This window comes from Octodon degus, unplaced genomic scaffold, assembly GCF_000260255.1.
Source record: "Octodon degus isolate 3935 unplaced genomic scaffold, OctDeg1.0 scaffold00057, whole genome shotgun sequence".
Taxonomy (NCBI): domain Eukaryota; kingdom Metazoa; phylum Chordata; class Mammalia; order Rodentia; family Octodontidae; genus Octodon; species Octodon degus.
In genome coordinates this window covers 5,660,573-5,684,700 of record NW_004524633.1, presented here as the reverse complement: position 1 = coordinate 5,684,700, position 24,128 = coordinate 5,660,573, and the positions used below count along the sequence as shown (strand labels likewise).

The window sequence follows — 24,128 nt, the reverse complement described above, 5'->3', positions numbered from 1 at the left end:
GGGGAGGGGAAGGGGAAGGGAAGGGGAGGGGAAGGGAAAAGGAGAATGGGGAGGGGAGGGGAAGGGGGAGGGAGAGGGGGAGGACGAGGGGGGGCTGGCCTCCACACTGGAGCCCCGCACACCGCTGGATCCAGTGTGCTGGAAACTAGGTTTTCTTTTCCTGGTTGTTTGCATGTCAGTTTAGACTTCTCGTGGACATCACGGTTATCGTATGTGAGAACTCTGACCTCTGTTGTAATCTCACAAAGAATATTGATTTTTTAGCAGTCAGTTTGGATTCAAAGCCAACGGAACTCTGCGCAGCCTCCGTGTCAGTTCAGCTGCTCCGACCCGGGCGGCCGCTCGCAGCTCCTCCAGCCACGCTTGCTGCGCGGCGGCCGCACTCGGGCAGTGCCTCTTGGGCTCTCTTTACCCCATTCTTTGCTGACTGCCCAGCAGAGCAGTTTCCTCGAGCTTTGTCCTCCCATTTGGCTGGTCAGACACAACGTGGCCTTCCTCTGTGTGTGTGTGTGTGTGTTTGTGTGTGTGTGTGTTCTAGAGCATATGGTAATAAGGTGGGGAATTGATAAATTAGTTATAGTGAATCATAATTCCCAATTTCTATAAATTAATAATTCCACTAGTGGGCCAGCGAGATAGCTCAGCGGACTAAAGCGCCTGCTTAGGCAAGTGCAGGGACCGTAGTTCAATCCCGAGCTGGCCCTGCCCCTGGGTACGCTGAGCCGGCCAGAGTCCAGGCGTACTGGTGCGCGCCTGTAATTCCAGCGCTGGCAAGTCTGAAAGCAGGAGGATCACCACGAGTCCGGGCTGTGTAGTGATACCCTGCAACAACCAAATACATTAAATAATAATGATAATAAAAATGATGATGAGGATGACGATGATGATAATTCCGTTAGCTTTTCCTACTATGTTATTTGGTGCTCCCTAGAAATATGTGAATAACAGTGGTGGCGGGTGTCACCTGTCATAGACTAGTAGATTATCACTAACAGGGGTGCTGGCTGTTGCTTTTACATAGGTATAGTTTTTTAAAATTAATATAATAAACAAAATATAAGAAAGCATTCTGTAAAGTTTTATCAATAATAGCTGTTGAATTTATCAAATGTGCTTATTGTGTACAGCTATTACAATAACTAGATTGTTCTTTCCCCTTTTTTAGCCTATTATATGGTGAGTTATAACCTATCTAGTAGAGCCTCTAAGTTCTTGTTATTTGGCCATTGGGAATTGTTAATAAATATAGTGTTGATTAGTATTTTATTTTGGATTTGTGCACAATCCTGGAGTCACAGTGAGTTTAGATAGTAGGTGCACTATATTATCGTTCCAGACTTTGGTGTGAAGAGTATCCCAATTTATAAAAAGAACTTAAAAGTTGGGTTTATTTATTTTTTTTTAATGTATTTTAGTACAGGGTCTACAGAGTTTCAATACACAGATCCGACTCATAGTGATCCTCCTGTTTTCAGCCTCCCAAGCACTGGGATTACAGGCACGCACCACTGCGCCCAGTCTCCTTTGCCTTCTCAGCACACCCTGGGGCGGGGCCACATGGCATGTGGTGCCCGTGACTGAGCCCCTGGTCCCTGCATCTGCCTAAGCAGGTGCTTTAATCCACTGAGCTATCTGGCTAGCACTTATTTTTAAAGTTAATAGATATGTTGCAAGAGAATTATTTATTGCATGGAGGTTATTGTTTTAAAAATTTGAATTTGTGGGGCTGTCAAGATAGCTCAGAGGGGGCTGGTGAGATGGCTCAGTGGTCTAAAGCACCTACTTAGAACAAGCTTAGCAAAGCACAGGGACCGTAGTTCAATCCCCAGCACCACATGCCAGCCAGCCCCGCCCCCTGGTGGGCTGAGCTGGCCACACATGCACACACACACATAAATAAATAAAAATTAAAAAAAAAAAGATAGCTCAGAGGTCTAAGATGCCTGCTTACCACATGCTGTGCCAGCCCTGCCCCCAGGGTGGGCTGAGATGGCCAAAAAATTTTTTTGAATTTGCATATGCAAATGGCACCTATTTACAGGCCACAATGTGGCATTTGATGTGCAACTACAGGCTATAATGATCCAGTCGCTGTGACTGAAACATCTCCCCTCCAGCATTTATTATGCATTTGCGTTGGAAAATTCAGAGTCTTCTACACCAGCTACTTGGAAAGGTTTAATAAATGATTGTCTCTGACGGTCACCCTGCTTTGCTATGAAAGCACCAGAATTCAACCCTCCCACCCAGCTGTTTTTGTTTAGTGCCGTTGTGGCGTGGTTTCCGGGGCTGGGCGTGGGATGCGGGTTCAGCACGGCGGGGCGGAGGCCTCAGCGTCAGCCCGCCGCAGCCCCGCGCCGCCCTCCTGTGTTTCCATGCCTGTCGGCCGGCTCTTCCCTGTTCCCCTGCTCAGGCATCTGGCACCTGCTCCTCAACTCTCGCTTCTGTGACAACTTGTTAGCTTCTGCACGGAGCGGCAGCACATGGTGTCCGCCCTGTGCCTGGCCTGGCCCGCCTCCTGTACAGGCCTCTGGGTCCATCTGTCCTACAACGGTGACATGATGGTCACGCTTTTGTGTCTGAATAATACCTCATCACGTTATGTGCTCGGGCGTTTGAATCCGTGTCTGTCTCTCCATATCTTTCTGACGCGAATAAGCACGAGAGTGCGGCTGCCTCTTCAGCACACTGAGCCCCTTTCCTATGAGTGCAGACCCACAGAGGGTTTTCTGGGTCACATTCTATGAGTTTTTGAGGAACTTCCATGCTGTCTTCCATAATGGATGTATCGATTTACATCCCTACCCGCAGCATCAGTGCCCCTTTCTTGTATTCTTACCAGATGTTGATGAGGAGTCTTTTTTTTCCCCCTTTAGTGCTGGGGATCAAACTCTGGACCTGGTGCTTTCTAGACAGGTACTTACGCCACTGAACTATCTACCTTGCTCAACTTCTATTTCTTTATTGTGTGGATGCCCAGTATTCCCTTCACTGCCCATCAGCAACAGAAAAGTAACTAAAACACCCATTTTAAAAAACTAGCTTAAGGACTGGCCAAATAGCTCAGTGGAGTAAAACACCTGCAAGCAGGCGCAGGGGCCAGGGGTTTGATTCCCAGGGCTGCCGAGCTGGCCCGCCCCCAGGGCGCCCTGAGATGGCAATTGAGACTGGGCGTGGTGGCGCGTGCCTGTAATCCCAGCCCTTGGGAGACTGTAAACAGGTGGATCACTATGAGTCTGATCTAGTAGTGAGATCCAGAACACCCTGTAGACCCTTCCCTAAAAAAAACCAAAACAAAACACTAGCTTAAGAACGAGGGATATAGCTCAGAAGCATAAGCTCCTGCTTGGCAAGCAAGAAGGTCCCAAGTTCAATCACCAGTACTACAAAGTACAGAAATAAAAATAAAAACTAGCTTAGTTTGTTTTGTTTGCAGCTGTTTAGCTCGGCATACACAGTACTAATCCTTTGTTGGGTAATTAACGTGCCAAGCATTTTGTCTGACTCTATGCTTGCCTTTCCATGCTGCTGTATTATTCACTGAAGAAACTTCTTAGTTTTTTGTTGTTGTTCTTGGGTTTTTGTTTTTGATTTTTTTTTTTTTTTTAGAACCAGGGATTGAACTCAGGCCCCTGAGCTTGCCAGGAAGCACTTATTCCACTGAGCCATCTCCCCAGCCCCAAAACTTTGTAGTTTTTATGGTACATTTGTCTATTTTCATTTTTGTTACCTGTGCTGGGCCTGTGTTTGCCAAAAATTCTTGCCCATCCCAATATTCTGAAGTGTTCGCCCGTTTGCTTCTCATAATTTCGTAGTTTCAAGTCTCAAAGCTAAGTCTTTTTCCCTTTAGATCTCCTACGGGCTTCAGAAGTTTTTGTCTCATTTCACAGGGTTTGCCTTGACGCCTAATTTATCTGGTATTATATACAGCTGCTGCTGATCGTTTTCGCTTTCCATTGGCCAGGACTATCACTTCCCACCCTTCACTTTCAGTCCATGTGTGTTCTCGCCAGTACCCTGGCTTTCTGCCAGGCAGCGCGCACCGTGCTTCCCCATGCTCTCGCCCTCCTCTACTTGTCTTGGTGGCCTGCTGCTGTTCCGCCGCAACAGGCTCCGCTCACTGGCTTTCCTCACGGTGTGTCTGTCGCGCCTCGGAGCTACACTTCGGCGTGTCTTTGGTGGTGGTTCCCATCTGTTAGTTTTCCTTTTAAGATTCTCTTAAACTTTTCTTTTAAGGTGAGTCTAGCGGTGATGGAGTTGCTTAACCTTTGCTCATCTCAATGGCCTGGTAATTTTAAGAGAATGTTTTGTTCTCTCTTTTCAAGACAGGGTCTCACTGTGCAGTTCAGGCTGGCCTTGAGCTCACCAGGTTGGTCTTGAACTCACAGCGATCCTCCTGCCTCAGCCTCACGAGTACTGGGATCACAGGCATGTGCCATCGTGCCTGGCTTTTTAAACTACTTTGAAAGATAGTTATTTGGCATTTCTTTGCATTTATTTTAAGAATTAATTGATATGCTCAAATTTTCTACTTAAAAAGTTTTGATAATTTTTATGATGCAGTTGTGCTGTTTGTTTCAAGATATCCCTATTTTATCCCTGTCACCACTTTCTTTTTCAGCCTTCGCACATTTACCCTCTATACCCAATTAAGGATAAGCGATCAAAATGACACTTCCTGCTCTGAGCGAGTCTCCTGCCCAACTCATGCTCCTTCTGAGCTCTGTTCTCAGCCTCTCCTGACCGGCTCGCATCTTCAGATCCCAGCGCTAAGGTCCTCCTCCTCCACGAAATCTCTTCTATCTAGCCTAACCTTCATATCTTTCTTTTCTAGCCTGCTCCTCATTTACAAGCCTTATTCCCACTGCTATTCCGACACTACCTCCTTTACTTCTGTTTTGTGCATAGGAATCAGATCGATCTAACAATAATGTGGCCTAGATTTTTATTTCGTATTGTCCAGAGTGAAATACAGTCTATACCTAGTAAAAGAAAAGAAAAGCAATGTATGTCCTGAATTTGGTTTGCTGGGCTGGGGAGATGGCTTGGCAGTCTAAGCGTCTCCCTGGCAAGCGCAAGAAGCAGGGTTAGATCCCCAGTATGGCGAACTGTACCAGCCCTGGACACACAGAGCAGACCACCAAACCCGGGCACGGTGGCACAAGCCCGTAATCCCAGAGTTGGGGAGGCTGAGACAGGAGGATCATTATGAATCTGAGCTGCATAGCAAGACCCTGTGCCAAATAAATAAATAAAAGATTTTAAAAAATTGAATTTGGTCTGTTGATGAGAATCATAAATCATGCAATTTATATTTACATGTGTGTATATATTTTGAATTTCTAGATATCTGTATCTTAATAAAAATGTATGAATTTTGACAGAATAACCTAGAAAAACAAGATTATTTTTCTAGTTTAACCTCTTACTGAGAACTATGTCATCCTACATAATGTATATTAAAGTCTCTGTTAAAACAAAAGACTTTTTTTTCTAGTATTTAAACTTTAGTCTTTACCTTCATATGGAGAAATACATTGTACCTGAATATAAAGCTCAAGTTTGAGAGGCAAAGGGAATAAAAGCGAGCAGGCGGAGCCTCGCCAAATCTTTTAACTTTCCTGTCTTCTTTATAAAGTGTTATTGGTAACATATCCGTTTCAGAGAAAGTTTTTTGAGGATTAACTCAAATATTATATGTAAAAGTATTTAAAGAACCAGACAGCTTGTAATTATACGAAACACTCCAAAGGTAAATATTCAAGCACGAAGTAGTCATCAACACAGACCCAGAAATGATGTCTGAGGTACTTTTCTGTTTCTCTGACGCTTAGGCAGAGTATTCTCAGCGCATACAAGGATACAGAAGACCGCTGAATTCTTCCATCTTTTATCCTGTATTCAGCAACCAAGCTAGTGCTCACAAAAGGGAGAAAGACTCTACTCCATTTACAGGTATACGAATTGCCTCTCTATATCAAAATTGCTTCAAGTGAAGTGCTGCAAAATTTAGTGTGAAGAAGCTCTTGTACCAAGGAAAGGGTTAAGATTTGATCAGAGCCCTGACGGGGCAGTAGTGGGCAGCAGCCGAAGGTCTGCTGCACACAGCGTGGAGCACCCCCGGGCACGTCGCACGCCGTCTCTCAAGCCCTTCCTTCTCTCTTTCACCGTCTGCGCCACACTGAACCTGTGACAGGCTGTTTGGAGTCCTAGAGATTTGATTAACCCTGGGCTCTAAGCAGACGTCTCAGGCTCCTTCTTGTTCACCTTGAAGTGGAGACTTTGGGTTGCCCGGAAAGTCTGACGACAGCTGCCTCAAACAAAGATGTTTGTTACTTCAAATAACAAGAAGTCTGTCAGTAGGACGGACCGTGTCCGGGGAATGCAGAGCAGTAACAATGTCCTCGAGGGTTACTTCTTCGCGCTTTTCTCTCCTGTCTTAGCAGGGGCCTTGCTCTCGTAGGCTTGCTCCACTGTGGTGACTACTACTGAGAGAACCGTGGCTAACAGCACCCACGAAAAGAGAAAGCTTTTTTATCTCTTCGTAAGAATGAGAAAAGTGGGCCTGGAGGCCGCGCGGCGCCCAGGACGTCACCCTGCGCGGGGCGGGGGTAGGGGTGGGGGGTGACCGTCTGCGGGACCCGCATCCTTCCGTCGCACCGCGCTGGCTCCCGGGCGAGGGTGCCACGTGCCCCCCGCCCGCCCGCGCCCGCCCAGCTCGCTGCCCGTCAAAAGACTGCAGGAAAAGCCCACTTTTTCCCTTTCTAGACCCAGACGCCAAGATGAACGGCAACCTATTTGCTAGACTGGACAGGCTTTTGTTAGAATTTGGTAGGTATTCAAGGAAAGGAACAGGCAGCTGTGATGTCGCTTGGCACTTTAACAGTGAAATAAAGTCACAAAAGGATTGTTTTAGTTTTCCAGTGCTAGCAAGACACAAGTACTAAAGAAGAAATAATCCAAAGAATTAATAAATGCCTTGAAGATATAAAAGAAAGCAAAGAAACCATTTGTAAAATACAAGAAGGAATAAATAAAACAGATGAGGAAATTACTCATTACTGTAAACATAATGAGGATATCAAAGACAAATGTATTAACTGGAAGCCAACATATGATGTTTTTCATAAACATGAAGATTATATGCAGGGCCAATATACTATTTATCAAGAAACTATTGAAAAAGACAAAAAAAGTATCATGGTTATGTAAGTCAGTTTAAAGATGTTTTAAAGCATTACCAACTAAAATACTCCGAAATGCCCCTTTCACGTGACTATTATGAGAAGAAAAGAGAATATGAAGAAATTAGAAGTCGAGTGTCAGCATGTACTGAGCAACTAAAAACAAATGAGACGATCCTTACGCAACTTACAGTGCCTGCACCCTTTCCATCTCTTTCTAAGTGGACATTACACATAGTTAATTTGAGATTCAAAACAAAAGATATCCTTAAACATGTCAACAATTTTACCAAAAAATCATCTGAATTGAAAACAGAAATAAATGAAGCAGAAATAGAAATTAATTATTTAAACAAGGAGATTGCAAGACTTTATCAGAGTAAGAATCTTTCAGAAACTCTGGAGGAAAACAACAAAAATACAAGAAAGAGAAAGAAATTGAAAGAAAGAATTTTTGAAAAAGATGAGCATGCATTCAGCAAAACTCTTCAAGGGAGTCAGTTATATCTGCCTTATGAATCTCCGAAATTAGTAAGACCAATAAAGATGCAATCTTCAGAACCAGAAGTTACAGATGAAGAAGAAGAAATTTTTATGAAGCAGTCAAAGCTTTCCAGGACTGACTTTAGACAAAAAGAAAATAATACACAGGATGTGTGTGCAGAACCTAGTGGCAAAGTAGAAGGAATGACTACGAATTTTCCACGAACTCCTGAAATTCCTTCGTTTTTAAGAACTGAAGCCATGACAACAGCAGAATCTTTGGAGAAAGTGCAGCTACCTAAAACTCCCTTATTTGAAATAAATAGAATTACAGTACCTGAAGGTCAATCACAAACGGAATCTTCTGGATTTTCATTTCTTATGAGTTATAGTTCTAGATCACCTGGATTGAATTTATTTGATTCTTCTGTATTTGATTCAGAAACATCATCAGAACAGCCTGGTGAACATCATCATTCTGCAGTAAACTTCAATCCTCCATCATCACAAGAAATTGGAAACTTATTTGGAAAACGAAGAGAAGATGTGTTTACATTTTCTTTTCCATCTGACACTTCCATGTGGACATTTGGAACTAGAAAAGATGATTTTGTTTTTCCATTTTCTTTTGAACAGGATCAAAACTCTATACCTTCCTCTTCAGAAGCTTTTTCATCTTCTTCACAAAATACAACACAATTTAGTCTTTTTTGACCCAGTTCTTAGTTTTTTAGAATTATTTTAGTCTCTAATCATCTTGGTCATACATTTACATTATTACTGAAAACGTGAAGATACTTCCTTTTGTTGATTAAAGTAATAGTAGATTACTATAGTTTCCACCCTAGACATACCTGATTTCATCTGCTGAGAGCAATAATTCCTTCAGGCCATCAGATCTTTCAGTGCTGACTGTACATTAATGCTAAAATGTACTTTAACAACTAGATTCATTTAAAATTACTAGTTTTCATTTTTGCAGGATACAGAATGGTATTTTAGTAATAATTTCAAACAATTTATGTTACAAACAGTGAATAAAGTTATTTTCTTCAAAATATGACAAATCATAAAATTTTTATTTTAATCAGTTATGTTAATATCTTTCATGGAATAAAATGAAACATCTGAAAATTGAAAAAAAAAAAAAAAAAGAATGAGAAAGTGTCGCACCTCAGCAGGTGCAGTCCTCTTGTGTCTCCTTGGCTAGACCATTCCCGGGCATTTGTACCTGAACACACACATCATTACTGGTTTAGATCAGGTTTTTCAAACTTACTCATAACAACTCACAAAAAGAAAGACCTTTTATGTCACAACCCAGCAGGCCTCGGGGAGCCCTTAGAAAGATAAAAGCAGCGATGTGAGGTGAAGCCGATTAGCTGAATGGAATCCTTCCTGTCTTTCTCGGGATTAGCCGATATCTTTGCGTCTCCTTCTGCTGTCCTGAAGGATGCGTGGGTTGCCTTCCATCATACTTTATTCCACTTCATTTTTTAAAAGCTTGGTTTCACCAAGACACGAATGGAGTGAGCTCACCTCCTGGAAAGCGTACGATGAGATCACTTGAGACTTGCTCCCTTGAGCCCAGAGGGGTCGAGCCTGCTTCCAGGAGCAGCTTTCTGAGGAGGTAAGATCGGAGGCCGGGGAGGACCGTGGGGAGATGGCGAGGTGGCCACCCGCTGTCCACCCACCTCCCTGCCCTCTGTGCCATCGTGTCACTCCATAGTGGTGCCTCAGAGTGCAGCGGACACCGTCCTTTCAGCAGAGCACATCCCTCTCTATGAAACTTCCTGAGTCCTTTACAGAAGCATTTTGTACACTTACTGTAAGTCACCCAAGTCCCATTTTATGTGTTTCCTTCTGCAAAAGGAGCCACAGCGCAGTGAGGAGTCCACTTCGGGATGTTCTCCAAAGCTCTGTCCTTTCTGCTTGCTGCTGTCTATTCCATCGCCCTTCCAAGGAGCACTTTTTCTGAAGTCTGATAAGTAGCTGAGATACAGTAATTCAGGGAGATGTGCCTGTCCAGGTTTTGTGGCTGCCCAGGGTGATTTTTGCCTGATCAGTGTTTCAAAGACTTCTCCGTGTGGCTGGGCCTTCTGGAGGGAAGAAAATAAGACAGAGGAAAGCATCCACCCAGAGGGAGGACTTGGACCTCCTCCTGTCTGTCTGCAGGAAAACCACGTGAACATATACGGCCAACCTGAATAAGGTCGTGACGCTCTCACTGTCTACAGTACCGCTTCTTCCTTCTCCAGTCTCTGTCCACTTTCCAGTGTGTTGAAGAAAATTGTAATGGATCTATGTAGAAGATTTTATTTCCTAAAAGCCTTTTACCTATTGCACTGTGTAGGACCCTTCTCCTTTGACTGGAGGGATAGGAAGTTACCTGACTCTACACTGAAAGATTATGCAAAAGAAATGACAATAACAGGGATATGTTGTGTTCATGTTCTGGCTGTGTCTAGCTGTCCCCTCAGGCCCTCATGGAGTCACAGGTGGGGCTTTTTCTGAGGCAGCCTGGGTGAGGCGTAAGGGACAGGAAGAGCTGCTTGGGGCTGCTCCCTGGCTTGCCGTGCTGCCCTCTGCTGGCCCTGTGCTGCTTCTCCTCTGCCATGCCACCCTCGTGGAGCCAGCAGACAAGGGACTGAAACTTCTACACACTGTGACCCCAGTAAAACTTTCCTCCCGCGCCTTTGGGCTCTGGGCATTTTAGCTCTGCAATGAGAAGAAGTAACCAAGACATTTAGCTTTTCAAAAAATCAAAGTCCCAAATTGAGACTTCTGAGAAAGCTGAAAAAAATCAGTACAAGTTCATCCTGTACAAAATTAATGACAAAAAGAAAAAATAGAGAAGCATTTATTAAATTACATGTATATAAGACATTTATTCTGGATGCAGAGAATATCTGCCATGGGTTACAAAATAAGACACTTGAAAGGCTGTTCCAGAACACAATGCACAATTGCACTTCCTGAGGAAAAAGAGCAGCATTGACAGAGTGAGCAGAAGACAGTCGGACAGTGGCCAGGCCGAGCAGTACGGGCCTGTGTTCCCGGTACGTGGGCTGTGGGGGCCGAAGGGTCGCTGCCAGTTCAAGGCCAGCTTGCACTACATAGCAAGACCCTGTCTCAGGAAACAAACAAAAAAACATTCTCAGGAGATCCACACAAATACGTGCGTCACCAGGCAGCCAGCTTATCAGTGACGGGGCAGAGAGCGGGGAGCTCTTTGTGGGGCCCCGTCCTCTCTGCAGGCAGACATCGCTCCAAGGCTGTAGCAGCCACGGCAGCCACGGCCACTTATCTCTCTCTGGCTTTCCACCATCACTTCCGTTGTATTGAGCTTTACAGTGTAAGAAGATACTAATGGCCTCACTTAGAGGAAGAAGGCCTGGAATCGGCTGGCACCAGAGGAGGTGCTCACCGGTTTCCTCGGAGCCATCTTTGAGGCTGCTCTGAAGGAAACAGCAAAGAGAAAGCCAGCAGCCATGGGGCCTTTTCTGGCCTAACTTCCTCCCCACACTGAGTTGCTTAGCCCTAAAGAGAGGAAGAGAAGAAGTTGACAGATCCAGGTAAAAAGGGAGAGAATCCAGGGCTGTTATTTTTGGACAAATTGGAAACCCTCTTTTAAATGAGCTAATTCAAAGATGAGTAGAAAGGAAAACAGGGCTGGGAATATAGCTCAAGGGCAGAGCACCTGCCTGACAAGCACAAGGTCCTGAGTTCAATTCCTGGCAAAAGAAAGAAAGAAAGAAAAAAATATGAAATCTGTGCAAAAACTTTTTTTTTTTAAATATAAGCAGAACTAACTTTATAGCAACATTTAAGATCAAATTAAATCTTATGTAAGGAGCACAGCAAGAGGCAACTTCTATTTAATTCAGTAGACACAGCGTTTAACAAACATCTATTAGGAAGCCTCTCTTCCCATTACTCACCCTTAAAAGCTGACATTTTAAAATTGTGTTGAATACCAGCAACTATATCCTTCCAAAAATCAAATGTTTTTTGACTACTGTTCTGCTAAAAAAGAAATGTCCAAATGTAACACTTGCAGTAATTTTGAGTATAAGCATAGGGGAAAATGCTGGCAAATAATTACTGTATTACTGAACAATAAGACAGGGATTTATGTTTTAGTAAAGGTAACAGGTTGATAAAGTTTTCATCCTATTTAGTATGCAGGATTCTTTCGCCCCACTTTCTAACTAAATATTAACAGCTAATATAGCCCAAATAAAATCAGAATTGCCACTTATTATAAAGTCTACAGGTTACAGAAGACTCTTTTATTTTATTCTATTTTTTTGTGGTACCAGGGAATGAACTCAGGACCTTGCACTTGCCAGGCAAGTCCTTTTTCTACTGAGCTATCTTCCCTGGTTACAGAAGCCTTTACACACATAAGTGAATTTACAGTGTCTTATGGTTTATGAATTCTGTGAATCTATTACTTCATGTACTCTGGCGTCAATGTGGCCAAGAAGCCTATAAAGCTCTAAAGCCTCAAATGCTGGTTATTTCAGAACTCAATGCCCACTTAACCTGAATTTCAACATAAAACAATAGATCAATATAGAAGAAATGAATGAGGTTTCAAATCTAAAATTTGAATCATTTCTATTAAGATATTTTAAAACCAGAAAACAAGTATTATACTAAAGAATACAGCTTATAGCCCTTTGCTTCCATGGAAACATTAATAGCATCCTCAATCATTCTTAACAGCATGTAAACTACAAAATACTTAAAGATGCAACTTGGGCTGTGGGTGTAGGTCAGTGCACAGCGCTCATCTGCACTGTGTGAGGCCCCATGTCTGACCTCCAACACTCTCAAAAAACAAAAACAAAAAAAAAACCCCAAAAAACAAAAAAACCCAAAAAGACAAACATTTTGTTTATAGTAACTATGAGACACAGATCCCATTTCATGTTAAAAAAAGATGAAAAAAGAGATGTATGAAATACACTAAAACTACTGTTTAATAGAAATTTTCACGGACACACAGCTGTAGTTCTAATTAAAAAGCCATTCATATGCACACTTATGACTTTAAAAGGCAACATATGCAAAAGGGAAAGTCATTCTGACATGTAAATATTTCTATGTACAGATCTAAAGTTTTAAGTATAAACTGCTAAAACTAGAGATCTATTTCACTTTGATTCATAGCACAAAGCAAGTCTACACACTTTACATTGCTTAAAACGATGAATTAAAAAATTTCACCTCATTTTTCTGTTTTATACTTTTCACAATGCTTGAAAAGTTTGAAACACATGGAATATGAATTACTTTTAAGTTTTATTCTGCTAAGGAAACCAAGAAAATATTTGTCCACATCGTGTTCTGTATTTTCTTTTTCTACACTCTTGCACCCTCTGCAGGTTTATTTTCGGGGGTGGGGTGGTCACTGCTATTTAATTTTCTAAAAATATTTTCACCAAATTCACCATGTTTTTCTTCTTCAGTCACCCCTTTGTTAAAGAATCCACCACCCTGGCACATAAGAGAGCTCCTGGCAGGTCAAAATAGTTATCATAAAAATAATATTTCCCTGGGTGGCTGGGCATGCCAGTGTCAGACACGAAGTACTTCCACTCCTGCGCCCCATACTCTTTGGCTAGCTCGTCAGGAGCCATCATCTTGGTGCCACGACTTGCCCTGAGCACAGTGCCATTATCTGCAAGTTTAATGAAGGTTCCATCTTCTAGGTCCAATGCCAAACCTTTGCAACAGAAATCCCAATCCTCTGGGGTTACAGTGAGCATTTCTTTATCATACCCTTTCTCCTTGACTAGGAACCGAGCAAAGCTATTATAAATGAGCGGGGCGCTTTCGGGCAGATTGTAGCGACACAGAGTGTGGTCCAGGTCGAAGCCAACCACGTCGCAGGCGGCCAGGGAGAAGTGCTGAGCCATGGCCGCGCGGGGGCGCAGGCTAGTGCCTGCGGCCGGGAGGAAAGAGAAGGAGCGGGAGGGCCTCTGCGGGGCGAGGCCCAGCCCTGTGCAAAAACTTTGTAGCAAAAAAGGGAAATAATTTAATAGGCATCTTGATGGCCACCTTTTGACAGAATTTATATCTCATGGAACAAGAGAAAATTTAGGAAGTAACTGTTAATACTTTTTTAAATTTTTAATTGTTCTATAGTTTGAGAAGCTAAAGAACAATAAAAATTCTATGAAACGGCATTGTAAAGAGTAATTTAATAAAATCCTCATGGGCAAAATGATGCCATTAAAGCTAAAGATACCCTAAATCCACAGCTTAGAGAAGGGCTTGCGCAGCCCAGCAGCCCAAGGTCCGCGGCTGCGGAGGAAAGCGGCGTCTGCGGGCAGCGGCTCCCCTAACGCGCTGGGAGCGGGAGGACCCTGCGAGGGCGCCCCGCCATCCAATCGCCAGGAAACCCGGCTCTGCGCGCGCGGGGCCTTTGTGCGACGGTGTGGACCTCAAGCGTGTAAAGTCTCTCAGACTATGTTTGTATTCGGTCCTAGCCCAAGAATAAAGCCTGGCAAATCTTGTCCGCTCCAGAAGTGCTTCCCGAGTAGCTGCCGCGTATCCTTTTGTTATCTTGAAGGGTAAAGCATGTTGTGCGGTGTATTTTCTACATGCCGTAACCTATATGTCTTTTATGAAGATCTTTTACAATTTCAGTTCAACTTGAAAACAAAACCAGCAAATCACTGGATTCCACTGGCCATTTGGAAGGCTCTGGAAATAAAAGGTAATGTCCTTTTTACACATTAGTCTCGTATTCTATGCACTGATGTTTCCGCTAGGGTGAAGCCCGTTTTTGCAATAGATGAGAAAGAATTGCGGCACCGCGTCAACGTCTTGTCCCGCAGTGCCGTGCGGTGAGCGGTCCAGGACAGCGCAGCCAGCTCGCAGCGGGTCAGGGTCTTGACCCAGCCAGGCGGGGGCAGGTTGCGAATAGGCAGGAAAAGCAATTAGCCCTTGCAGTCGACATGCAGAGGTAGTTAACTACACCACCGCACGGGTGTGAAAAAGTAGCTCTTTAACCTTCCGCACGACTGTCTGCTTGTTTTCCTGAGCGCCTCCACCTCTGTCTAAGGAGCAGGCTTCCACGAGCTCAGGGTGAGGGACTTCGTGAATGGTGGGCACTGAGCAGAGATGCCTGAGCGAGGGTCCTGGGTCGGCATTCTGTGTTCTTTTTTCTTTTCCTTTTTTTTTTTTTTTGTATTTTTGAGACAGTCTCACTATGCAGTTCAGGCTGGCCTTGAACTCACTTTGTAGCCCAGGCTGGTCTCGAACTCACAACAATCCTGCCTCATCCTCCTGAGTGCTGGAATTACAGGTGCATCACCATGCCTGGCAGCGTCCTTGTGTTCTGCCAGACTGGTGGCATCTGGCGCCACTCCTGTCACATGTGGTCTGCTCTCGGGGCTCGGCTGCATCCTTCGTTTCTGCTCCCCTTAGATGAGGCTGGCTGTCCGCCAGCATGAACCTCTGCTGCGGGCCACCTCCAGCCACAAGGACAGATTCAGTGTCCACGTCCCACATGAGGCTTTCTGGGGAGACCTGGAATGGAAACTGTCCCATGCTCTTAGCCAGGCCAGGGCCACCCTCTGTTGGCACAAAGCTCCCTTGAGGGTTGACAGGGGAGGTGACCAGTGCCTGGGGTTCTCCTCCTCTACTCGATTCTCTCACTCGTCGTGCCCTGCTCCCTGCTCCCCTGCTCAAAGCCCAGAAGCACATGCGTGGCTTCCACCCCTGCTTTTGCCATTTGCTCCCACAAACCAGCGCAGGACAAGGTGGCTTCAGGTTGACAGTTGATGTGGTGGCAGTGTGGGCAGTGGATTCTGGGAATAGGGAGAGGCAGGCACGAACCAACAAGCTGAAATCAGCCCTGGAGCCAGTGCCCTTCTCCCTTTCAGAAACAGACCTCTGGCGAGTGACTTGAGGTCCGAAGAAAAGCAGGCAGCCGTAGGTGACCAGGCCAGTGCGTGGTGTTCAGCGAGAAAGGTCGGCTTGCTGCCCCTGTGCTTTGAGGATGAACTGAAAAACCCAGACGCCAAGATCATCCCCGCGCCTCCGGTGGCGGCATCGGCCAGGAGCGCACCACCTTCTCACGGGGTAACGTGGATGTTTGCTGCTGCCTGCTGAATACGCAACCTCTGTGAAGGCTGCAAAGACGACTGCCTGATGGGTCCAGAGGGGATCACCCGAGTCTAGCCCGCCGCGCCCCTTGCCGGGGGAGACGAGCCTTCCATGTTCTGTTTTGCAGGCTGGCAGTCGACCTCCGGGCTGGTGCACTAAGCTACCACCCTGGTCTTTTTTTTTTTTAGAAAAGTTCTTGCTAAATTGCCCAGATTGGGCTCTAATTTGTGATCCTCCTGCCTCAGCCTCTCGGCATCCTGAGATTAGAGCACAGCAGAGATAACACTTTGGTCCTGGCGCCCTCCCTCGAGCAGTTTCCACGACCCTTACTTTTGCACAGTTCGGCTTTTTCTGAACAGGGGAATCCCTGTGGGGAAGTGGCAGCGAACCTGTGGCATCTGTGAAGGTGCTGCAGGGTCCATGTCCCCACCAGAGGTGCCGACTGGCAGAGCACAGGGCACAGAGAGCCTGGCACACATGGTTCCTGCCTCACCTGAGCCACAGAGACTTGTCAGCTGAAAACGGCTGCCGGCATGGGATGAGCTAAGCCACGAGAGCCTTCCACGCGTGGCAGCTGCGCCAGTGGCCTTCTCGTCGCCAGTGATGTGCAAAGCTAGATCTTGGCACACCTCTTCAGTGACTGTAGGCATTGATGTACCTTTTATACCAGAACACACTGAGTGATGACCCCGGTTTCCTATTTCACCAGTTGCATTTTAAAAGAAAAAGTGAAAATTATTGACTTAAAATCTGTAAACTAAATATTGATAATATGCAGATTCGATGAGTGTCTTTGGAGTTGATCTTTTTACTGATGGCAAAAGGTAGGGTTTGTGAAACCTAACGATGGAAATACAGGAAAAAGCTTGAGAAGTGGCTCCTACGGACAGACTTTGGTACTACTGTGATGAAAATGATAAGGTTTTCAAGTCAGCCTATTAATTTGTCTATTTTAGTCCACAAAAATACATCGAGCGCTTGTGTGCCGAGTACTGTGCCAACTTCTGGGGCACATTAGCAACTATTATAGGGACAGTCTGTGCACTGCGGGGCCCAGACACTGGAATCTTGGCTTGTGGCCGTGTATGTCTGTCGTGCTCTTTGACTCAACCCATGTGTTGGAGTGGCGTGCGCTTTGTCCTTTCCAGAACACGCAGATCTAAGAAATGCCAGCACAGCGCTCCATCTGCCAGCTCGCTCGTAACCCAAACAGTTCAGAAATGCATTTATTTCTTCATATCCCATTTTATTTCAAAAAGGATTTTAAAAGCACAAAGGTTCAAATTGTATGCCTGCCACCTGTATGGAATATGGAGAAGGTATTCTACACACCCCTGCCAGCCCTGGCAGGGGTGTGTAGAGGCTGAGGCAGGAGGATTGTGCTGAGTTTGAGGCCACCCTAGACTCAATGTTATCTCAAAAAAACTATTGAGCAGGACTTATATACAAGTGTCTTGGTTTTGTGTATTTGAGTACTACTGCTCATCTTAAATACCATTGTGTAGCCATTTTCCGAATATTTTACAATCTTATTTTCATTTTTAAAATTATAAGTAGCCTCAAAAGATTCGTGACTAAGTACACTTTTCTTTAATCCACAGGTACAAGATGACAAGAAACCCATAATTTTCCATGATACACAATATGTACAAACATTGCTTTTGACAAAAAATACCTTTACTGACCACATTTTGGACAATGAAAAAAATCATCCATGTAAAAGGACAAATTTTGTCTTGGAAAGAAATTACGAAATCCTCAACTCTTTAATTAATGGTGAATCTGTTACTCTTTTGAAGCCCAAAAAGGCAATGCACATGGCAGGGGGAAGATATTTACAAGTTAGGTCATGTGAAGAGGGCCACAGAACCACAAAGAATAAGCCAAAGAAGAGTAAGGACCAGACGCTCGACACCAGGCCTTGGAGTACTCTTCACAACGCTTCCCAGACACTTTCCAGCTTGAAAAAAAAAACTGTGGATTACCTCAATAAAACTCCTATTGGAGAAAGCAGCGCTGCGGCTGGCAGGTTTAGAAGGATGCCTTCCGCAGCGAAGCCGACAGTCCCACCCAGATTCAGGGCCTTGTTTCTCCGAAGTCATTCAAAGCCTTTAAGAAATATATTTGACCTACGTAAATTAAATAATGCAACGCCATTGGACGATTTGTTACACTTCCCAAAAGGAAATTAAACAATTCCTAAGCTATTGTGTATGCAGCAACATTGGGGCGACAAGATGCAAGAAACGAGGTTCCACATTCACAGAAGTCCTTACCCGAATAGCAGTGTTCCCCTGGGTAGTGCAGGAAGCAAAGCATGAAATTGGAGTCAGGATGGACAGTGGTCTGGTCAGCAGCAGTCAGCAGCCTGACCAGCTGTCATCGGGCCACAGGGAAGCCTGCTCCTGACCCAGAATGGTGCAAGTGGACTGGACATTCGCACTGGGAAGCTGAGTCACAGATCAATAATCTTGCATTATTGTTGGCTATCAAAAATAAATGTTGTTGACATAATAAGCGTGGAGTTAATCATGTAACAGCATTTTATAGAATCCTGGGGGAAAATTATGACACTAGCAATTTATACAATCAAAAATACTTTGTAAAACTCTAGCTTTTTTTTTTTTTGCTAGCAATGTTAGAACTTATTTAAGACTTAAAATACATTATTACATTGCTATATTGCTGTTTCTCATTAACTTGTCATTAACTGAAATACTATACAAAGGCAGGATTCATCTTTGAAATAAATTATAGTTCAAAAGTTCATTTGTAATCTGTTTCCTTGGAATTTAAAATGTAATTCCTATAACAATAATCTTGGAGCTATGGGGGTGTCACTCAGTGGTAGAGTGGTTTGCTTATCAGGTACAAAGCCTGGGTTCACTCTCCTGCATAGGAAAAATGTACCTTGGCGGCCAAGGAGATAGCTCAGTGGCATAAGGACCCGTCTGGCAAGTGCGAGGTCCCAAGTTCAATTGCCAGTATCACACACACACAAAAAAATTTCTTGGAATTGTAATTAATTCCAAATTACCCCACATAAGACTAATTAACTTGCAACTTTATCTCATAATGTTTATGAGAAAAGAGAAAAAGTGATGACTTTTTAAATTCCAATAATTAAAAAAAGAGAACAATAAGAAAATGATTCTTTCAACCTTAAGCTTTAGTACTGTGGAGAAGCAGGTTGGGCTACAGGTCAGCGGTGGCCGGCCCACACACACGTTCCACAGCAGGATGTCCACGTCGTTCAAAGCCCTAAAGGCTTCGTGACCCATCTAGGCCAGGGCAAAGCTTGGGGGGGGGTCTCTACACTTTCTGGGGTGAGCAAGTGAGCTGCCCCAGCTGTTGTGGGGTGGACGCGGCTGAGGACCCCGTGCTCTTGCACAGTGTGAGCAGGAGTCGAAAGCAGCTACTCATTGTCTTAGTTACTTTTTACTCATTGCTGGGACAAATACCCAATACTCAAAATGAAAGAAGAAAAGGTTTATTTAGCTCACATTTACTGGAGGGTTCAGTCCATATTCCATTGGCTCCGAGGCAAAAGACAGCAGTTCATGCAGCAGAAAACAATGAAGAGCAGAAGAGGAGCAGCAGCTGCAGCGGCGTCCATCAAGCCTCTCTCTTCCTTCTGCGCTGACTGCGAAGACCAGCGCTCCACAGTGAAGATCGGAGCTCCTCCAAAGTGGCGCAGGTCTAAGATCAAGCTCCTCCCAAGACTGGTGGGCAGGGCTGTAGGAAGCCTTTCTCAGTTCCTGGGCCCTGCCCACCTGCAGGGCTAGGCCCCCACGCTAAGAACTGCCCGAGCTGATTCAGCCAAGTTGACACAATGTATCAACTAACACACTCGCCCCGAAGCGTGGGAGCCTGGTGCTGGCAGGACAGGGAAGCAGACATCGCTGCACACAGCCAAATCAGGCTTTCAAAATCTAAGATTCATACTCCAGCCTGGGCGTCTTCCACTCGGTCTTGGTAAGAGTGACAGGAATGATGGACAGGGTGCCGAGTCATCTCGGGCTCTCCACACACACATCTGTTCCAGAATTCACTGTAGCCATAATTAACTGTGTGAGACGTATCATATACTCATGAACTCTTAGGAAGCTTTGAGTAGAGGCAGCAGAAGGTCAGGCCAGGGGATTGAACACATGCTCTATTCCTGGGCTCTTCTTCGCTGCCTCTCTCCAGACAGTGCCCAGAGGAATAGCCCTACGGTGCTGTCCCAACTCAAGTGAACGAGGGAAGTCCTTTCTTTAGCTCCATTGCTCTAACTGCACTAAGCTGGTTACACCCAGTCAAAGGCAGTCAGCTCCATACCAGGCCCCGGTAAAGCGAGTGGCTTGTTACACTCGCCCAAGTGTCTTAGTTACTTTGCTCTCATTACAGGGACAAAATACTGAATGCCCAAAATTAAACAAGAGGATAAGTTAGCTCAGTTTGTGGAGGTTTCAGTCCATAATCAGCTGGCTTCAAGGCAGGGTGGTGTAGTGAAGGACAAAAGTTTAAGGCAGCAGAGGACTGCAAAAGCAACAAGAGTACAAAAGGGGGAAGTGTACAGGCTCTCCACCCACCCAAGGGTGGGCCCTTCACACCCACACCATCCCCGTGCCCCAGCTTGCACAGGCTCAGGATGCTTTCAGTGAGGCCCCTGGCCCCCTGCTGAGTTGCCTACATTTGCAAATCTTTCCAGTTGAAAACCGTTATGCCAGGTAAGGCAGATGCCTGCAGAATTCAATCATGGGATTTCTCTGCTGAGCTTCTACATTCAGAAGGAGCAGGGTACTCGGTAAATATCTGCATGCTCCGGACTCAGCTGTTCCCCAGATGAGGGACCCTCCACTTGGACCCAGTAGCAGAGTCCTGCACAGGTCCCGTGGACCTCTCAACTGTGGGCCGGACGGTCTCAACAGCTCAAACTGTGTCACCTTTTACCTACCTTGGCATCTGCCTGCCGCTTGCTTTCTCTGAATTGGAAGGACAGGCATTATTTTCTAGGCCCCCTGAACATCCACCCAAACCCTCCACTGCATTTCCCCCAAAGCTTGTCAAAGATGGTTCTACCACACAAAGTAATGCCTGAGATTTTACACGAGCGCCCAATCGGTGCTTCTGGAGTTGGGAGAGTTTTCCTGGGCAGCTCTGTCTCACGTCTTCGGCTGCCTGGCATCTGGCACAGTGGGAATATGGACAGGGTGACAGGAGAGACTGCTAGGACAATTCAAATGATTCACATGTCCACAAGCTCTCCTTGCTTCCTGTACTGAGCACTGGGCAACTCAGATCGCAGTCCCCAGTTCCCTGTCTTATGAAAGTTCAGAGCCCCGTGCATCTACACCCACCGCCACTCCTATAGCACCAGCCTGCACTGAGCCCGTGCCCTGCTTGGGGCTAGGGTTTCCTGGAAATGTAACTCGGTTATCTACCCACAGAGAATGCCTTTTCTTTTCTCTTTCTTTCTTTCTTTCTTTCTTTCTTTCTTTCTTTCTTTCTTTCTTTTTTTTTTGTGGTACCAGGGATTGAACTCAGGACCCTATGCTTGCCAGGCAGGCACTTATTCTACTGAGCTGTCTCCCTGGCCTGAGAATGCCTCTTGTTAAGCTACCACCCGGAGAAGTGTGGGATTGTGTGCCCTTACCTTTACCTCTCCATAAGTGCATGTGGAAACCTTCCTTCCGGTTACACAGAGTGATAGGTCTTTAGCACATGAAACTAAATATGCAAGGTACGATTAAAAATGGGATGAATGTTTAACAAAAACAATTTATTACAGTACAATGCATTGCCATGAATCCCCCCAAACGTTCCCTCGGGGTTCACACACATTTATCCAATTGTACTTGCCATTTCTGATAGGTGATAAAATGAGAACTTGAAGGTTACATATTCTACTGTAGGGAAATCAGTTATCTTTGTAGGGATGAATTTGTTTTGTTATGGACAAGAATGCTTTGAACTGTTCTTGGCTTTCTCAAGTTACCCTCTTCTAAGCAGCTAGTCGACGACGTTCTCACAGACCTAATTTATGGTCCATTTCAATCCTCCACTGAAGACGCGGCCTCTTAGTTCCAAACACTGTTTGTTTCAAGCATTTCTCTTCTGCCTCGATGCCATTCGGATGCGCCCAACACCACAGACAGCTCATCTGTCTCTGAAGCCAGGTGTCTGGAGTCACACAGGCTTGTGTGAAGAGAAGAAATTGCAGTTCAGTACACAAAGGGAGAACTGACACCAGCCATGGTTAAAGCCAGGGGATAAGAGTCACAACAAATCCTGTTTGCTGCTTATTTTACTCTAAGGAATTCCTTTGTTACGGACATTCTCTGCCCAGAAAAGAGGGAGGACTGTGCATGTTTGGCTGGAGCAGGGAGGTGATAAGAAAGAGGAGACGCACTAGTCAGACAAGTGTGTGACTGTAGGCTGCACAGTGGCATTTCATCTGCCAGCGTGCTACAGAGGGACAATAGTTCACCTGACCCAGCACCACTTTTCTATGAAAACTTAGGTCTGCATTTAAGGTACAGGCTCTCTGTTTCAGATGTGAACTACTCATTCAGGGCCCTAATTACTGTCGATGCCTCTTGTATTCAGGGGTTTACAAGGGAAAGCAATACAATACAGGACACTTAATTATGAGATTATTTTATTATAGTCATCCAAAGAGTCATGTACAAAGAGAGTACAGGAAATCTGTCCACGCACTGCAGACCAAAGGCTCCAGCTGCGGGCCTGCACCCATGGCAGTGTCCTGCATGGGTCCGGCTGAAGACCTAGAGCCCACAACAGTGCCCCAGGGAGCCCATCTGGAGGCCTGGAGCCCATGACAATGTCTCATGCAAGCCTGTACCCAGGATCTGTGCTGGGAAGGCCCAAAGGTGGAAGCTAGAAAGTCTGCTCCAGCGGGATGAAGGATCTGAGCAGGCAGGCAGGCTGAGGGGTCGGTCCTGGAGCCAGGAAGCAATGCTCAAGGTTGCTCCCCCCAAAAGTACCACAACCATCTTCAGTGACAGTATGGTCCCGAGCTTCTCCAATGATGAGAAAGGCTGAGTTGGTACCAGGAAAACCAGCACAACGTTTCTCCAGGAGATTGAACAGTGCACTATCTTCTCCTCTGGAGCCCGGAAGCAGTGCGCTAAGTAGAGGCCAGAGCTCTTCCAAAGTGGGCCGCAGCCGTTCCCAGTGACACCAAGGACCTGAGTTCCTTTGACAACGAGAACAGCCAAGTTCATCAGGAAAGCCAGCATGACAAGCTCCTCCACGAGAACCAGCAGCTCAAGAGAGCCAGCAGCTCACAAGAGCATCTGTCTTAGTTACTTTTACTCGTTGCTGGGACAAATACCCGACACACAAAATGAAGGAAGGAAAGGTTTATTTAGCTCACAGTTACTGGAGGTGGTTCAGTCCATATTCCTCTGGCTCCAAGGCAAACAACAGCAGTTCATGGGGCAGAAAACAATGAAGAGCAGAGAGGAGCAGCAGCTGCAGCGGCGTCCATCAAGCCTCTCTCTTTCTTCTGCGCTGACTGCGAAGATCAGCGCTCCACAGAGAATTTCGGAGCTCCTCCAACGTAGTGCCGCCGCGAAGACCAAGCTCCTCCGAAGACTGAGACTTCTCCACAGAAGCAGGGTGGGATGGCAGGAAACCAGGCAGGGCGGCAGGAAGCCTTTCTCAATTCCTGGGCCCTGCCCACCTGCAGGGCTAGGCCCCCATGCTGAGATCTGCAGGAGCTGATTTAGCCAAGTTGACACAATGTATCAACTAACACAGCATCTGACCTTCTTTTCCCACTCTGCCTCTCGGGCTGCCAGCAGCCAGCCTCAGCAGGCCTCCCATACCCAGCAGCATGCTGGTTAGGTTCAGCTGGGTGCTACAAGCTGACCACCAGCTGGCATCCACCACATTGCAGAAGGCAGTTCTGTTGCATTTTACTCTATCCTCCTTCTTAGCACTTCAGAGATGAAAGGGACATGAACATCTTCTAGACTAGAACAGTCTAATGAAATGTGCAAAGGTACTGAAGAGTAAAACTGGACCCCTACCTTTCACCATGTGCTAAACTAAAATTGAAATGGATCAAAGATCTAGATGAACAGAAACCCTAAATCTGCTGGAAGACAGAAGAGGCAGAGAGAGCTCTCGGAGACACTGATGCCGGCAAAGACTTTGTGAACAAAATTCTGATCCCACAGGAAATAGCACAAAGAATCAAAAAATTGGGATCTTGTCCTATTAAAAAGGTTTTGCACCCAGTCCTAGCCCAGGTCCGGTGAGTGTGCGGAGAGTTTCCTGCTACCCTGCGCCGGCGGGACCAGTCCCAGCCCAGGCGCAGCGTGGGCC

At 45.6% G+C, this 24,128-nt stretch overlaps 2 protein-coding genes across 2 annotated transcripts in view; both read left to right on the top strand.

Annotated features, from left to right (window-relative positions):
* CUNH1orf141 (chromosome unknown C1orf141 homolog) overlaps nt 1-18,218 on the top strand; it is a 40,273-nt gene extending 22,055 nt beyond the window's left edge. The window contains exons 6-9 of the mRNA XM_023718304.1: nt 5,835-5,955; nt 14,328-14,397; nt 15,569-15,767; nt 17,393-18,218. Of these exons, the coding sequence (XP_023574072.1) occupies nt 5,835-5,955; nt 14,328-14,397; nt 15,569-15,767; nt 17,393-17,983 (981 nt within the window). The 3' untranslated portion in view covers nt 17,984-18,218. The remainder of the gene's footprint in view (nt 1-5,834; nt 5,956-14,327; nt 14,398-15,568; nt 15,768-17,392) is intronic.
* On the top strand, nt 6,783-8,504 carry LOC101562611 (protein SIX6OS1-like). The gene is given in 3 exon segments (XM_012515311.2): nt 6,783-6,831; nt 6,917-7,192; nt 7,195-8,504. Coding segments are annotated over 3 exon segments (1,512 nt in total). The 3' UTR covers nt 8,382-8,504.
* Nucleotides 18,219-24,128: the final 5,910 nt, after the last annotated feature.